At 34.5% G+C, this 16725-nt stretch overlaps 1 protein-coding gene across 4 annotated transcripts in view; it reads right to left on the reverse strand.

The window, feature by feature from the left end:
• RICTOR (RPTOR independent companion of MTOR complex 2) overlaps positions 1-16725 on the reverse strand; it is a 140120-nt gene that overhangs the window by 28037 nt on the left and 95358 nt on the right. For 2 of the 4 annotated variants that reach the window (XM_005672429.4, XM_085002121.1), the window contains 13 exons: positions 15220-15355; positions 14615-14814; positions 13937-14063; positions 12799-12963; positions 12555-12631; positions 12028-12106; positions 9940-10049; positions 9118-9205; positions 7756-7848; positions 7065-7171; positions 6078-6307; positions 3240-4248; positions 2877-2948 (listed from right to left, as the gene is read on the reverse strand). In XM_005672429.4, coding sequence (XP_005672486.3) covers positions 2877-2948; positions 3240-4248; positions 6078-6307; positions 7065-7171; positions 7756-7848; positions 9118-9205; positions 9940-10049; positions 12028-12106; positions 12555-12631; positions 12799-12963; positions 13937-14063; positions 14615-14814; positions 15220-15355 — 2493 coding nt within the window. The remainder of the gene's footprint in view (positions 1-2876; positions 2949-3239; positions 4249-6077; positions 6308-7064; positions 7172-7755; positions 7849-9117; positions 9206-9939; positions 10050-12027; positions 12107-12554; positions 12632-12798; positions 12964-13936; positions 14064-14614; positions 14815-15219; positions 15356-16725) is intronic. The other 2 variants (XM_003359762.6, XM_085002122.1) reach the window with 1 other exon arrangement.

Genomic DNA, 16725 nt, shown 5'->3' on the forward strand with positions numbered 1-16725 from the left:
CAATAAGAAAGGTATTATATAGAACTATTACAAGAGATAGATTTTATAAAGCAGAGATATTTTTCCTCAATGCATTCTCATCAGTGATTCTGCAATACGGAATACTGATATTTCCATAAGATACACTTTTCACATAAAGTCATATTCATGCAACAGACATGATAAAATATTTCTGTACACCTGCTTTGTATGTACAAAGCATTACACAAAGTTTCACAGTATATGTATGTTGCCAGTTGAAAACTCAAGTCATCTGAAATGTAATAATATAGCCTGAAATTAAAATGAAGGTCTTGAAAAACACATAAATACTTCATAAATAGAAAGCTACAAAAATTATCATAGCAAAAACCATTCCTACTTTCCACTAATTTTCACCTAAAAACCACACATAATTTAATTTTATAAATTTTATAAAATAGGTCAGTAGTTTTTAAATTTTACTGTCATACCTCTCTGATTCCATAAAACTCTGCAAAGACTACTGGAGTGAAAGGGAAATTATTGAATTAACTGCCTTCACAACACCCATTTCAACCTGAATAGCTCCATTTTTACATATTCCCACATATAAAAATATACATTTCCATATATATTTCATATATTCCCATATTCTCTACTTTTATTAAGAAGTAACATTTAAAAAGAGCTTAAAACCACTGATCTAGTCCAATCTCCACTAGACGAAGTAATTGAGGCCTACATGCTTCAAAATTCATGAATTTTACTATACAGATTTACAACAGAAGGAGTTCCCCTGTGGCACAGTGGGTTAAGGATCCAATGTTGTCACTGCAATGGCTTCGGTTTGACCTGGCTTTGTTCTAGATTTAATGAGATTTGCAAAACTTTTGAACTTCAAGTGGATGAGACATCATGGCAAAATTTATGGAACTTTTTCCAAGTTCCTTCACCCAATGCCAGGATTAGAACTCAAGATTAAGGATCCCTTCTTCAGTATTTTTTCTGCTATACAAGGAAATATCTCAGTAAGATATGGTTTTTAAGACTGCTGGATTCATGCTATTATAACACAGCTATGAGTATAACTACTCTTCTAATTTAATAAAGAAACAACAAAAACATCTTCTCAGCATAGATTTCAAACTATTGTTTTAAAATAAATTTGTATTTTTTCTGAACTAACCAAAGAAAGAAGTAGGAATACAAAAATTAATGTTCACGCAAGTTTTTCCTCCATGGAACTTGATTCACAATACTGATTCAAACTGTGATTCTTCACAGTTTGAAGAATAAGTGAAAGGTTAGATGAACGTGAGATTTTCATTAAGTCTTCATGCCTTTGTATAGCTATTCCTATTTCTCTTGACTGCTTTTTGTCTCTTCCCAAGAAATTAAAAACACCTACTAATCTTCTATGTTTTTACTCCAGGAGTAAAATTCCCAAATAACCTTCTCTTGTTCTAACAGAGAAAACAGTAAATAATATGCTAAGAACCCAGACTGATTAGGGAATAGTTATTTGAGACAGCCATCTTTTCTAGTTTATTCTAATGAATATTTAAGCACTGAAACTTTTTATCTATGTTTTAATCAATTTAGATAAAAATGCCTGCTTCAATGAGACAAAATAACCCTAACTGGATGGTTCACAGTTAACAGCACTTGGTTATTATACTGAGCTATATATAAGATGGTATATCCTTACTGCTTATTTTGGTGTGCTATTTTTATTTACTGTCCCTGGTTGAATGCTACTAAGCTGTTGTAGTCTATGAGTTTTCAAATATTTTATTATAGTATTAAAGATTCCTTCTTTGCTACCAATTTTATCAGCTATCCTTTCCTGTCACAGTGTCCCTACTAGAAGCTTATAATTGTTGCTTCTATAGGCTTGAAAATCTGATATCTAAAATTGTTGGAATAAACATCAACAAATTTTAAAGTCAGTCAGACACCTCCTTTGAATAAAATTTGTGAACATCACCACAGAGATTTATACTAGTGAGCTGTTGAGAGGGATGAGGGTGTCAGATAATCTGTAAGACATTACTGCATAATTTATGAAATTCTTTATCTGCTACAAGGAGCCTCTTCTACTAAATGTGTTAGCATTATTGCAACAAAACTGCTTAATAACCTTTTAAGAATTTGGTTATGTAAGAGCCAAAAATTACATTAAAAAATAACTGTCGTGAGTTCTCTTTGTGGCTCAGTGGTTAATGAACCCGACTAGGAGCCATGAGGATGTGGGTTCGATCCCTGGCCTCACTCTGGGTTAAGGATCCGGCATTGCTATGAGTGGTGGCGTAGGTGGCAGACGTGGTGGCAGACACAGCTTGGATCCTGCGTTGCCATGGCTGTGGCATAGGCTGGCGGTTATAGCTCCGAATTGACCCCTAGCCTGGGAACCTCCATATGCCATGTGTGCGGCCCTAAAAAGACAAAAATAATAATAACAGTATAGCAATAACAACAGTGGTGATGATGATAGCTTTTATTGAGTGCTTAATGTGTGCCAGGCACTAGTCTCAGTCCTTGACAAATATTAATCCATTAAAAAAAATGCAAATGAACAATCTAAAACTAGAGGAAATTTTTAGAAGTATTCAACCCAACAAAAATATTTAGAGCTTTTTTGCAACAAACTTAATACTGCATATTTTTTATAGGTAAAATGTAAATTGTTTACTTTGACCAGCTTGATACAATTTAGATATGGCATAGAAATCTCCCAAATATTCTTGAACACAGGCAAACTGCTACTGCTGAATCCTGGGGGCCAAGTAATTTATTTAATAATGTTCACTTGGTTCCTACTTAATAATTTCTACTTAAACTGAAAATAATTGTACCGAAATTTAAAAAAAAAAAAAAAAAAAAAGGTCAACTCTTGGAGCCTTAAAGTGACCTACCTGAAAAGGTTGTTTGTTATTGTAGGTCTTAAGCTCCTGATTCCCCCGACATGCTTCTTTTTAAAATCGATCCTTGCAGAAGCGAGAAATAAATAAAAAAAAAAAACCTCGTGACTTGAGTGTCCTTGCAAAGCATATATGTTTATTTTCAGGGCCTAAAGGAGTTTCTCTTCCCCCCTCGCAGCTGCAAGAATCCATTTCAAATCATATCGGGTAACTAGGAGCTTATAGCCTACCACAGTAAACAATTACAACAGGTCAGTTTTGAGGCTTATGTAGATGTAAAACCTGGCTAATGCTTTACATTTAAGTCCGTTAAAATGCAACCATTATTGTTCATTTTTAAATGTATTATTTGCTCACCTGCTTGGTGTTAACCTGGACTCAAAGCTGTTGGCCTTCATGGTGATGGTATCAGTAAATAGCACATCTTTTGCTGGAGATGCCAAAGCTTCAGAGTGAGATAAGGATGGATGCATTCTTTGTTGCTGTAATCTTTTCAGTGTAGCGTAGCCAAAGGCATCTCTAGAACTTGTGTAACTAAAGTTACAGTCCGCTAGACTTTTAATTGTAGCAATAGAGGGTGCTTTAAGGGACTGTGCTCTTCTAGGGAGTGTATGAGAAGAACCTGGAGGCACCAGGGACACTGAGTTCGATTTAGAGAGAGACAGATGGTTAGACTGTGGCGTCAAATAGTGGCTTGTCTTAACAGTTTTAGTACTTACCACAGTACTCATACTTCCACAGTCTGTGTCCACAGTTGTAGCATCTACACCTACTGTCTCTCGTGAAGGACTTGAGCTCATTGAACTTATGCCACTTGTTGTAGTGTCTGTATTAAAACTTTGGCTACGTATCTTCATATGTGAGCTCGCTGAACCTTCTACAACTAATCTCTCTCGGCTTGTGTTTTCTTTGTGATTCTCTGTACCGAGACTCTTGGTGAATTTTAAGTCATTCTCTCCAATACTTGGAGTACTACCAGTGTCTTCAATGTGCTTATTCCCAACAAATGAAGTTTCTAATTGTAGAGTTTTCTGTCCTGTGGACATGGGTGTGAAATCGTCACTATGATTAAAGTCAACACTGGGCTCCGTAAGTGTTCTGATCCGCCTATTGCTTGTCTTATTTTCAGATGACAGTTTCCCTCCTTTTGGATCACTGCTGCTACGATGTTTTTTATTAGGTAAAGTAAGCGAATTTAAGATACGATTCTTCACAAGTTTACTAGAAGCAAAGAAAGGGAATGAATTTTTATCCTTTATAGGTCCAGGTCGATCATAAAATGCTGGCTCTGTATCTTCATTGATGTCAAGGAAAAATGTACTAGTAGAGCTGCTGCCAAACCGGTCATCCTCCATTATGAACATACCTATGATCAAAGGACTAATTAATAAAAGCACATTGAAAAAGGACAAAAAATCACAGTAACTATTAGTTATATAATTCAGGAAATTTTTGTTTGAAAGTTACCTAGGGAAAGTTTTTTCAAGAATAAAGAGTTAAACTGCTAAGCTACATAAAAAGAGCTTCCTTAAAACCCAAAATTTATACTTGAATAAAATATAAAATTATATACTATGAGGATCTTCTGCTATTTCCAAAGAAAAACTACAGGATGGCATAGCTTATGTAAAGTTTCTTTTGATTATCCCAGAGTTTCCAAAACCTACAAATATTCAAGATAAAATGAAAGGCAAAAAGGACTTGACTATGGATGTTCACTCAACTGGTACAAATTCCTGGAGGTTTACTCAAATCACAATAAGTGAAATCAATCTTTTAAGAACTGAATATCCACTCTTAAACAAACTATACTTATAAAGCAGCAAGTCAAAGAGTTCCTGTTGTGCCTCACTGGTAAGGAACCTGACTAGTATCCATGAGGACATGGGTTCCATCCCTGATCCCTTTCAGTGGGTTAAAGATCCAGTGTTGCTATGAGCTATAGTGTAGGCCAGCAGCTGAAGTCTGATTTGACCCCTAGCCTGGGAACTTCCATATGTTGCATGCGCAGCCCTAAAAAGCAATAAAATAAACAAAGAACCAAGTCACAACTTTTTTTTTTTTTTCTTTTTAGAGTCACACCTGTGGCATATGGAGGTTCCCAGGCTAAGGGTTGCATCAGAGTTGCAGCTGCCACCCTACACCACAGCCACAGCAACACGGGACCTAAGCCATGTCTGTGATCCACAACACTGGATCCTTAACCCACTGAGCGGGGCCTAGAAGCGAACTCACATCTTCATGGATGCTAGTTGGATTCTTAACCCAATGAGCCACAATGGGAACTCCCCCAAATCACAACATTTTAAAGTTGTGTTTAAACGAATCATATTTATTTCTCATTTTGACTTAGGTACTAAGAAATGCATCTAAATTTAGTGCCTAGCTCCAATAAAAGATTCAAATGACATCTATGGGATTTTATTATATTTTTTATTAATTCTCTGTTGAAAAATTATTACTAGTTCAAATATATTTTGAAAGAAGGTAAAGTAAAACCTTAAACTTGTACCCTGCGTTGTACTTCCATATTTTGTCAATTCTAAGATATGCATTTTTTGTACTTAAAATCTCTAAAATCAGGACGCATTTGCCAATAGGCAGCATTTTTTAAGAAGTGGTGCATGTTATAATTTTTGGTGTCTCAGATCTGGTGAAATATGGTTTGATAAATTTTGTACCATCTCCTAAAAAAAAAAAAAATCATGTTTTAAAATTTCTGCATTAGTAGAATTTAGCAGAGGGCTTAAAACCACAAACCATTTTTCATTTAATTGATTTTTGATACTCTTATCTTTTAACAGATTTACTATTTAATTTTAAAATTTAGCTCTTATTTCAAAAATATGTGAATATAATGTCTTAACAAATATACTATAGCTCAACAACCCTGTAACTTAAAAAGATTTAAAGGAAAAAAATAAGTGAGTGAAAGGGGGACTGGTTCTTCTGGCACATGGCTTATTATTTAACTCTATAAGCTAAATTTTCCAAAGGGTTATTTGGAAGGGAGAGAACAATGTAGGTTGCTGGCTATAACCTCTGTTGTAAAAAGATACATATTCTCCCAGAGGCTATTACTGCTAATTTATCTCAGAAAAAGGTAAATTAAGAATGTAAAAGTCATTTAAACTGTGATGTTACAAACACAAGAGTTAGTTTTGGCTAACTATATGACCATGTTACAATACTCACTGGATGGTGCAGATTCACTTTCACTATTATGTCTAGAGCTGGTCGACTCTGAGTTCAAACTCAGGGTGCTTGGGATAGATGAGAGTTCATTACAAAGTTGTTCTACATCATCTGGAACCACTGGCCAAGGATGTTTGCGACTGTGCCTTACAGCATCCCAGTTGTGACATTTTAGAATATCACAGCCTTGTTTGGTCTTGGCTATGAGTCCAAGAACATATACACAAGTCCTGTAAGTAAAAGATGTAGTAATGACAGTTTATAATTCCAAAACTGAGATTTCTTAAAGCAACCAGAGAATATTAGTTTGCTATATATCCATTTGCATTTTCTTTAACAGCCATTAAAAACTATTTAGCTTGTGGAGAAACATATAAAAATGAATTAGGCAATAATTAACAATAAATAACATAAAAATCATCCAAATAAAAATACTAATTATGAGGAAATAACTTAAAAGAAAAATATAGGAGTTCCCATTGTGGCTCAGCAGAAACGAATCTGACTAGCATCCATGAGGACATTAGGTTTGGTCCCTGGCCTCGCTCAGTGGGTTAAGGATTTGGCATTGACATGAGAGCTCTGGTGTAGCTGGCAGACACAGCTTGGATCCCACATTGCTGTGGCTGTGGTGTAGGACAGCAACTACCGCTCTGATTCAACCCCCAGCCTGAGAACACATCCATATGCCACTGGTGTGGCCCTAAAAAAAAAGAAAGAAAAGTATATATTAGCTTTTCTGGGATAAATTTGGAATATGTGGGCTAATGGACTACTGGACTATTTGGACACACTATACTTTCACTGTTAACTTGCAAGGTAAATCTCAATATTATAATGACAAAAATAAAATATTATTAAACAAAGAGCACCTAAAAATGTTCAATTCAATGCACTGAGTAATCACAATCATAAAATATTCTTCTTTCACACTCATTTGTGAACAAGAGTATATACTTAGAAAGATTTCTGAGTTAAATGACACACCCTCTGACAGAAAGAACTTCACATTGTTTTGCAAGTTTTAGTATATCTGGAATCACATTTTCTTCCTGTAGCAAATTGAGACCCCAATTCGATGAGCCAATATTTCCCTGAAAGAAAAGAAATCACATATCAGATATATTTACAACAGTAACTCAAATGGAGTTCCCGTCATGGCACAGCAGAAACGGATCCAACTAGGAACCATAAAATTGAGGGTTCAATCCCTGGCCTTGCTCAGTGGGTTAAGGATCTGGTGTTGTCACAAGCTGTAATGTAGGTTGCAGACACAGCTCGGATCCTGAATTGCTGTGGCTGTGGTGTAGGCTGGCAGCTGTGGCTCCGATTGGACCCCTGGGCTGGAACGTCCATATATGCCACAGGTGCAGACAAAAAAAAAAAAAAAGGCAAAATAAAATAAAAAAATACAACAGTAACTCAAGAGCTACCCAATCTATGAGAGAAAGAAATGTGGGGAAAAAACCCTCACATAAGGAACTTAAGAATTAAAGTTCCATTTGTTTTAGCAAAAAAACTAATAGTTTATTATTTTCCAACATAAAATAATATTTAAATGAACAGGAACAATCTTGGCCTTAGAATTCTAAGTTCCAAATAAAATTATTTTACTTTTTAATATTAATGGGAAAAGTCTTAAAATTAAGAAGGTCTTATAGAAGTGTTTGTTACAAACCAAGGCCCAAAGAGATGCTTTCAGTTTTTTAATTTCTTCCCATTTATCCAAATCTGGTGTACGAACATTGTGACAGAGTTCTGTAATAATATTCTGGAAAAAGGAAAAAATACCGTAAGGTTAAAAATATGGTTTTACCGTATTTTCTCATTGCATCTTAAAATCTATTTAAGGTCTTTATTTAGTAATTTTTGCTTATTTAAATCACAAAATAATTTTATGTAAGATTTCTTAAGAAGCAGCATGAGGATATGGGCTCTAAGTTCATATACTAGAGTTAGCACCTATTAGTTAAGTGGCTTTGAACAAGTTACATAATCTCCCCATGCCTTGATTTCCTAACCTCTAAATTAGAGATAATGATAGCCTCTGTCTCATAAAGTTTAATGATTTAATGAATTATTACATATAAAGTGCTTAACAAAGTACTTAGGATCTAGTACTACAAAAAAATGTTAGTCATTAACTATCATTACTTCTTTCAATTAGAAAACAGTAAGTTAACAGCTAGATTTTATCATACCATGTAGACGACACTGAGAAAACCATTTAAATTTTCAGCGAATTAAGAAAATTGATATAAAGATACATACACTAATAGTCTTCACAGACAGTATAAAAATACAAGAAACTATAGAGTTTATTTATACAAAACTTTTGCTCCTGCGGTAAACACTGATATGGAAAAAAAGCTAAATTACTAGATTACTATTGCTCAAACTCACAAACACTTCTATAACTATTCTTAAAACAAAAAGGTTATACTTACTGAAAACACCTAGTAGCAAGACTACTCCCAGCCAAAATCAGTAGTACATACTATACTCAAAGAACAACTGCTTGCCTAAGCCCCTTGCATTATGTGAAGTACATGAGAATAGTGAGGCACCAACAAAGAGTGGCTGATACTTTTAGTCTGTTGCTCACCAAAGCTAACTGAATCTGTTTCAGGTTCAGTTTAATTTCCCAACAAGAGGAATGAAGAAACTCAATTTTTCAGTATGCTTTTACTAAAAGGGTGAACTTCCCCAACAAAATAGAAAGAAACAACTCAGATTTTCATTGGGATACTTACTTTATACATTATAAATTTGCTATGCAAAAGGTCATAGGTCAGAGAAATAAATGCACACAAGCCAGTAATATGTCTAAGGATTGCCAACAAAACAAATCAATTACAAGATGGATGGCTTTAAAAGCAATTATGCTACTGACCTTAAGGCTTTTTTGAGAAGTTTTTGCAAATATAATACAGTAGCCAATATTAATTTTTTCTATTATTGTAGCTATTTAAAATAAACAAATATACAACTATAAAATTAATTGAAAATAAAAAATAAAATAAGCAAATAATTTTTTTACCTGTACTTCCAACAAGTGACAGCCTGTTTTGTGGTGTACTAGTTGTCCATAAAGGTGTACGGGTAGGTAGACATGAGGACGCTGTAATCTAGTATAATAAAAGCGATTGATATACCTATTGGCTCATTTAAAATATTAAACAATAACATAATAAAATGCTAAACAGAATTAAACATAATCCCTCAATACAAATAAAAATATGGAAATGGAAAGGTATGAGAATTTCTCTAGAAAAGTAGTTTAGCTGGCCTCAGCAATAGTAAGAGAACTAAGACTATAAAGACAGACTAGGCAAAGAGCATGGAGTTATCTGAATGCTGTAGCATATTCAGCAAGTTATGAATGCCACTGGAATTTCTGAACATTCAATGCTATGCTTTCAAAAGATTTTTCCTATGTTAGTGTAAGAAATAGTTATATTGGAGTTCCCATCGTGGCACAGTGGTTGACGAATCTGACTGGGAACCATAAGGTTACAGGTTCGATCCTTGGCCTTGCTCAGTGGGTTAGGGACCCGGCGTTGCCGTGAGCTGTGGTGTAGGTTGCAGACGCGGCTCGGATCCCGTGTTGCTGTGACTCTGGCATAGGCCAGTGGCTACAGCTTCGATGAGACCCCTAGCCTGGAAACCTCCATATGCTATGGGAAGCGGCCCTAGAAAAGGCCAAAAAAAAGAGACAAAAAAAAAAAAAAAAAAAAAAAAAGAAATAGGAATATTTACGTACTCAGAGAACTTTTTAAAATAATGATTTATAATAACCTGGTTTTAAATTTTACGTTTGAGGACCAGTGACAGATCATTCCATTAGCTGGACTATTATTACCTTTGGTTACTCCGACGAACATAGTTATCACCATCAATTGGCTTTCGATAAGTAGTAAGTGCTTCATTAAGTTGTTCTTCAATCAAGTCAACATACTTTGAATTATATTCCTAGAAGGCAATATTGTCTTAATTTTGTATCTATTATCACAACATTCACTAAATTTTTAATATGTTAGATAACCTAGCAAATCTTGAAAGCATAAATATGAGAAAAATAAACTGTTCAGGAAATTTAAGAAATTTTTGAAAAGAGTAGAACAAGGTATTATGAATGCAAATGTCCTATTAATCCTACCCATAAGCTTTCTGCTTAAACTTTTTTCATTTTCAATTAATATTTTAGGGTCCATATAAGTAAGCTAATAAGTTTGTTTTTCATCTTATGTGAATTCTTTTCCTCATTAAAAAGACAACTAGCTTTTTAATAGTAAATCCTGAAGACAGTCACTAGAAATTTTAAAAGGAAATTAACTGAATTCTATGATTTCAGCATCTGTAGGTACGAAATCTCTTTCCCCACTGATTTAAATCAGGTGAAATGTAGAAAATATTTCCAAAACTTGGAAAACGTCTAGTTAAATTCTTTAATATAACAGTCAATCCACTGCCATCTAAATTTACTGCAAAAGATCACCACTTTGAACAGTTTAGAAGTTACTGGTAGCACCTCTGAAAAGCAATTTGGCTGTATTTATCAACATTTTAAATTCACATACTTTTTGACTCAACAATCATATTTTTAGAAATTTATCCAACAGATATACTTGCACAAGAATACACACTGTTTATAAAACTAAAAAGTTGGAAACAATCTAAATGCCCAACAGTATGGGAGTGATTATAAAAATTATGGTACATTGATATAATTTATTATGCAGCCATTGAAGAGAATGAGCTCAATTCTGAAAAGATCTCTCAGATAACCAGTAAATATTTAGGAAATAAAACTATTACATCCTATTTCAGTTTTTCAATTCACCAATTATTGAAAGACTTCATGCCTCAAGTTGTATGCTTTGTAGCTATAGTATTTTTCCTTTTTTTCTCTTCCAGATTTATTGAGATATAAATGACATACAGCACTGTATAATTTTAAGGTGTACAGCATAAAGATTTGCATACATTCTGAAATGATTATCACAAGTTCAATGAACATTCATTTCATAAAAACAAATTTAAAGAAATAGAAAATAATTTTTTTCCTTGTAATGAGAACTCTTAGGATTTATTCTCTTGACAACTTGCATATATAACATACAGCAGTGCCAACATATTTATCATTTTATACATTATATCCCTAGAGTTTATTTACCTTATAATGAAGTTTGCATCTGACTGCCTTTATCCAATTCCTCTCCCCATCCCCTGATTCTGATAATTATAACCATAGTTGTCATAATATTTTTAAAAATGAGAATATCTTATAAAATATGGTTCAATATAGACAAAATAATGATCTGAAATAATGGAAAAATCTGAAAACCATTTACATCAGGATTATTTCATGGGTTTGACAATTCACAATGCTTCAAACAAAATGAAGCCACAGTGATGACCAACTAAAGAAAAGCTATAGGAAGTTAACTAATACCTTCAAATTACTCCCTTCTTCCTAGGTTTCCCTATTACACAAAAAACAGTAAGTTTGCTCTCAGATTTATGAAAAGTACACCCTAAAATAAAGTTTAATTAGATTATTATATCTGCTTGGTAGAACCACTTCATAATCTTCCTTCATTTAGGAGAATTGTTTTGGTTTCACTTAAAAGGGCTGTAAGAGGAACTCAAGAATAAAAGAAATGATGGTAAGGATGACAAATTATACCAGTAGACTGCATCAATTAAGCTGAAAGCAAAATTTCAACAGAATATACCCCAAATCAATAGTTCTCTGTAACTGTAGTTTAAAAAATGGATAAATCTGAATACAAATAATTATGGAGAAATTAAGATGACTTCAAATGAATCTTTAAATATTTAACTTATTTAGTTTCAAAATATTGATATTTAAAAAATTCTCTAAATTCACAAATCTATTTCCCAAGATAAAAACATACAAACTGAAACTTATTCAAAAGAAAGTTACCTTATGCCACTTTTCCAGTTGTTTTGCTACATAACCCCTTTCATTCAAATAGGAAAACCCTTTTGGAATGGAGAGAAATCTATAAATTAAAAGAAGAAACAGTTTAACATTGAGTCTCACAAAAAAATGTTTAAGGAGGTAAATTATCTCAAACAAAGTATGTTTAAGGAGCTAAAAAAACTTTAAGAATAACTCTGTCCTAAAACTAAATGGTCAATTATTAATCTGTAATTTCAAATACAAATTAATTTTCATAATCTTTGCAAAAGCACATGAATTCAACCACAGTAAAGAAAACATCATGAAAAAAAATGAGAAATACAAATGTAAAAGAAATATTAAGGAAAAAAATGAAAATATAGCTTCAGTTTAATGATGCCCAAGATTCTAAAAAAGTCTCTTTCACAAATTAACAGCGAAACTCTATAGAGTACTTCCTTTACAGATTTCAATCCAGCTTTAATACACACTGCGAGAGAGAACACAAAGGAAGACATAACTACAGGAAAAACGTTCTTAAAATTTACCTCAGAAGGAGAAGCAAACCTTTGTCCCCAAGGTGAGATAGAGCTGGCTTCATCTGAATAAGAGCATGAAGATTGGCCTAAAAGAAACAATCATTAGGCAAATTAACAACTGCACAAAGACTGTAAATACTCTATTTCCAAAATGCCTCTATTGTATATAATTTCATGTAATTTTCTATAAAAACTGAACATTTTAACAAAAATTCATGTCTAAGTATTTTATTATAAAATAATGAACCTTCACCTTGTCTTCACATGCTTCATCGAGAATATCAAGAGCTTCAGAAGAAATCGTTTTGTTTTTATCATGTAGCTGGGTCACCAGTAATTCAATTCCCCAATTATTGAAGAATTCAACATTAGCTCTCAGTAACACTCTTAAATGCTTTGTTGCATACAGCCTGCAGGCCTATAAAATTAATAAGAACATTAAAAATCAAAACAAAACCCCAAACTCCACTAGGGACAGCCTACCTAACTTTGTTTTGGGATAGTTCTGTTGCCTGAAAAGGGCAAAAAGATTGGAATTGATGGTCTAGCCCTTGATATGAATATTTTCTTAGTGCTGCTAAAATTAAACACTTCCATTTCTATCCAGCTGCTTCTCACCCTTTATATAAAAATATGGGCACTGGGAGTTCCCGTCATGGCTCAGTGGTTAACAAATCCGACTAGGAACCATGAGGTTGTGAGTTCAATACCTGGCCTTGCTCAGTGGGTGAAGGATCCAGCATTGCTGTGAGCTGTGGTGTAAGTTGCAGATGCAGCTAGGATCCTGAACTGCTGTGGCTATGGTGTAGGCTGGCGGCTACAGCTATGACTGGACCCCTAGCCTGGGAATGTCCATATGCTGTGGGAGTGGCCCTAGAAAAGGCAAAAAGACAAAAAAAAAAAAAAATGTGTATATATATATATATATATATATATATATATAGGCACTGTATAAGAGTTCCTTGGAGGAACTAAAGTTTGTTTTTTTGTTTTGTTTTGTCTTTTTACCATTTCTTGGGCCGCACCCATGGCATATGGAGGTTCCCAGGCTAGGGGTCAAATCAGAGCTGTAGCCACCGGCCTACGCCAGAGCCACAGCAACACAGGATCTGAGCCACATCTGCAACCTACACCACAGCTCACGGCAACGCCGGATCCTTAACCCACTGAGCAAGGCCAGGGATCGAACCCGCAACCCCATGGGTCGTAGTCAGATTCGTTAACCACTGTGCCATGACGGGAACTCCTGGAGGAACTAAAGTTTTAAAATAAACTTTCAAGTTCAATCTCATAGTCTTAGAATTTATAATTTAATTTTTTAGACTAAAATTTATACAATATTGAATTAATTGGTTATAAAAATACAATTTTATTGCCTATGTTATACTCACATCAGTGGCTGCAGTTAAGATTTTGGAAAGGATGACTCTAGCCAATCCATCTCTGCTATAGTCCAGGCTAGAAACAGTCAGTTTCAGCAAGTGATCTTGGTTTTTCAAGGAGCAAAGGTTAAGTAGACTAAAAAAAAAAGAAAGAAAATAATGACGATTACTAGGAACTACTCTATTGATTCATTAATTCAACAAATATTTTAAACTCCTAATGAATAGCATTTCTAAGAGAAAGCATTTAACAACAAACATCACATAAAAAGTTTCAGAGCATCAGAACAACTGTAATAAAAGTTTTTTCCTATATTTTAATAAAACTTATCAAACACAGATACACAGACTAAAGAGCATACTCTTTTTGCTAACATTAAAAATAAAGTTTAGGGAGTTCCCGCCATGGCGAAGCAGAAATTAATCAGACTAGGAATCAGGAGGTGGGGGGTTCGATCCCTGGCCTCGCTCAACGGGTTAAGGATCCGGCATTGCCGTGAGCTGTGGTATAGGTCGCAGACGTGGCTCAGATCTGGCGTGGCTGTGGCGTAGGCTGGCAGCTGTAGCCCCAATTGGACCCCTAGCCTGGGAACCTCCTTATGCCGTGGGTGCGGCCCTTAAAAAAAAAAAGTTAAAAAAATAAATAAAGTTTAGGCATACACTGAAACAGAAGCTAGGAATGCTCACCATTGAAATACACTGCACTTTTCCAGCATTTTGACTCCGTGAGGGTGACAAGAAAGTGTTCCAATAAATAAAAAGTAGTGTTGACTAAGAGTAGTCAATAAACCATTATTTTGAAGACTTCTTTCAGGTTTCATTCCAGATGAGGCATTGAGCCACTGAACAATATCCTTTACTAGATCTTCTAAGTATCCTTGCCCATCCTAAAAGCAAATACGTTATGATATTGCTGGAAAACAGTGCCTACAATTAGAAAAATCAACTTTTATCAAGTCCAAGAAATAAAATGATAATGAAGTTACTAATAACACATCAATCACTGAGTACCTGTTCTTTGTAATCCCATTCAACACAGTGCTGTAGGAGATGGTATTGTTTTTCATTTTACAAGGAAAAAAAGTAAGGTCTTTTAAAAGGCAAATATTTGCCCAAAGTCACATAAATAGCTAATCTAGGTCCAGGCTCATTCCCTATGTTTCTAAATACAGGTTATGCATATTCAGAAATAAAAGGAAGGGGCAAATTCAGTTAAAAAAAAAAAAAAAAAAAAAAAAGAAAAGAAAAGAAAAGAAAAAATTGCTCTGGAAAATATCCAAAGTGCTTATTACCTCTTCAGACTCAAGAAGAAATTCTGTAAACTGGCAACCCACAACTGTGAGCTGCTTGGACTTGGCAAAGTCCAGATCCAAGTTCGCATATAATTTACTGCTGGGCTTGTAAAAATAAAGCAGTCTTCGTACAAACCTAAGATTAAAATAAAATCAGCAACAAAGTTATAAACCAAATAATTATTTTAGAATCTTAATCCTAGCTTATGATATAATAAGATTCTGAATATGTTTTGGATTTAAACCAGTGGGGTAAATGGAAAGAAATTTAATAAACATATTAGGTACATTCTACACACAAACAAAACAACCAAAAATAAAAAATCCCTTTACTGTAAAAAATATCTTCATGAAATAAGAATTGAATCATTAGATGCTTTAAAGAAATAATGGAGAAGATGCTAGCAGAAAAAAAAAATACAGATACTAACACAGCTAGAAGGTGGCATAAATGAGGACGCCACCTAGCTACAAATTTTCTTTTTTTTTTTTTTTTTTTTTTTGTCTTTTTGCTATTTCTTTGGGCCGCTTCCGTGGCATGTGGAGGTTCCCAGGCTAGGGGTCAAATCGGAGCTATAGCCACCGGCCTACGCCAGAGCCACAGCAACGTGGGATCCGAGCCACCTCTGCAACCTACGCCACAGCTCACGGCAACGCGGGATCGTTAACCCACTGAGCAAGGGCAGGGACCAAACCCGCAACCTCATTGTTCCTAGTCGGATTCGTTAACCACTGCGCCACGACGGGAATCCCACTTCTTTTTTAATGTGCACACATTTTTTTTTGTTAGTTTTTTTTTGTTTTTTTTTTTTACTCTCTTTTAATTCAGTTTATATACATCTTCTTCTATTGTACTTTTTGAAAGACTTTGTCCCATGGCTCTCTAAAATAATCTTGTACTAGGTAACTGTAATTAAATGCTGCTACACTATGATTTTGTCAGTTTTTCACAATTAGGGGAAAAGTCAAGCCTAAAAGCTCTAGGTAAAAGTTATGAAACTGACTTTAGGAAGCAATGGACATAATTTATGACATTTCAATGTCATGATTTTCAACATTATATTCTAAACTTCCATTTAATTTATTACCTCAATTTAATTTCATGCACTACAATCCAATCTAATAAAGGTGCCAGGTCCAGGAGTTGGAGAAACAGACTTCATCTCTGTTCTCAAGGGGTCTGAAAAGTTAGTGTTATGCTTCTTTATAGCAATGTAATTTATATGTTATATACAATTCTCAAAACTTAATTCAGATATTAAGTTAAATATCATTGAGTAGATGAGTACAATCAAAAAATAACGGAGTTCCCGTTGTGGCGCAGTGGTTAATGAATCCGACTAGGAACCATGAGGTTGCGGGTTCAATCCCTGCCCTTGCTCAGTGGGTTGACCATCTGGCATTGCCACGAGCTGTGGTGTAGGTCACAGACGCGGCTCAGATCCCGCATTGCTGTGGCTCTGGCGTAGGCTGGTGGCTACAGTTCCAATTTAGACCCCTAGCCTG

Source organism: Sus scrofa, chromosome 16 (assembly GCF_054392235.1).
Source record: "Sus scrofa isolate SSC_HxYL_T2T_F1_AM1 chromosome 16, Sscrofa_HxYL_maternal_Yorkshire_Landrace_v2.0, whole genome shotgun sequence".
NCBI classification, from domain to species: Eukaryota; Metazoa; Chordata; class Mammalia; order Artiodactyla; family Suidae; genus Sus; species Sus scrofa.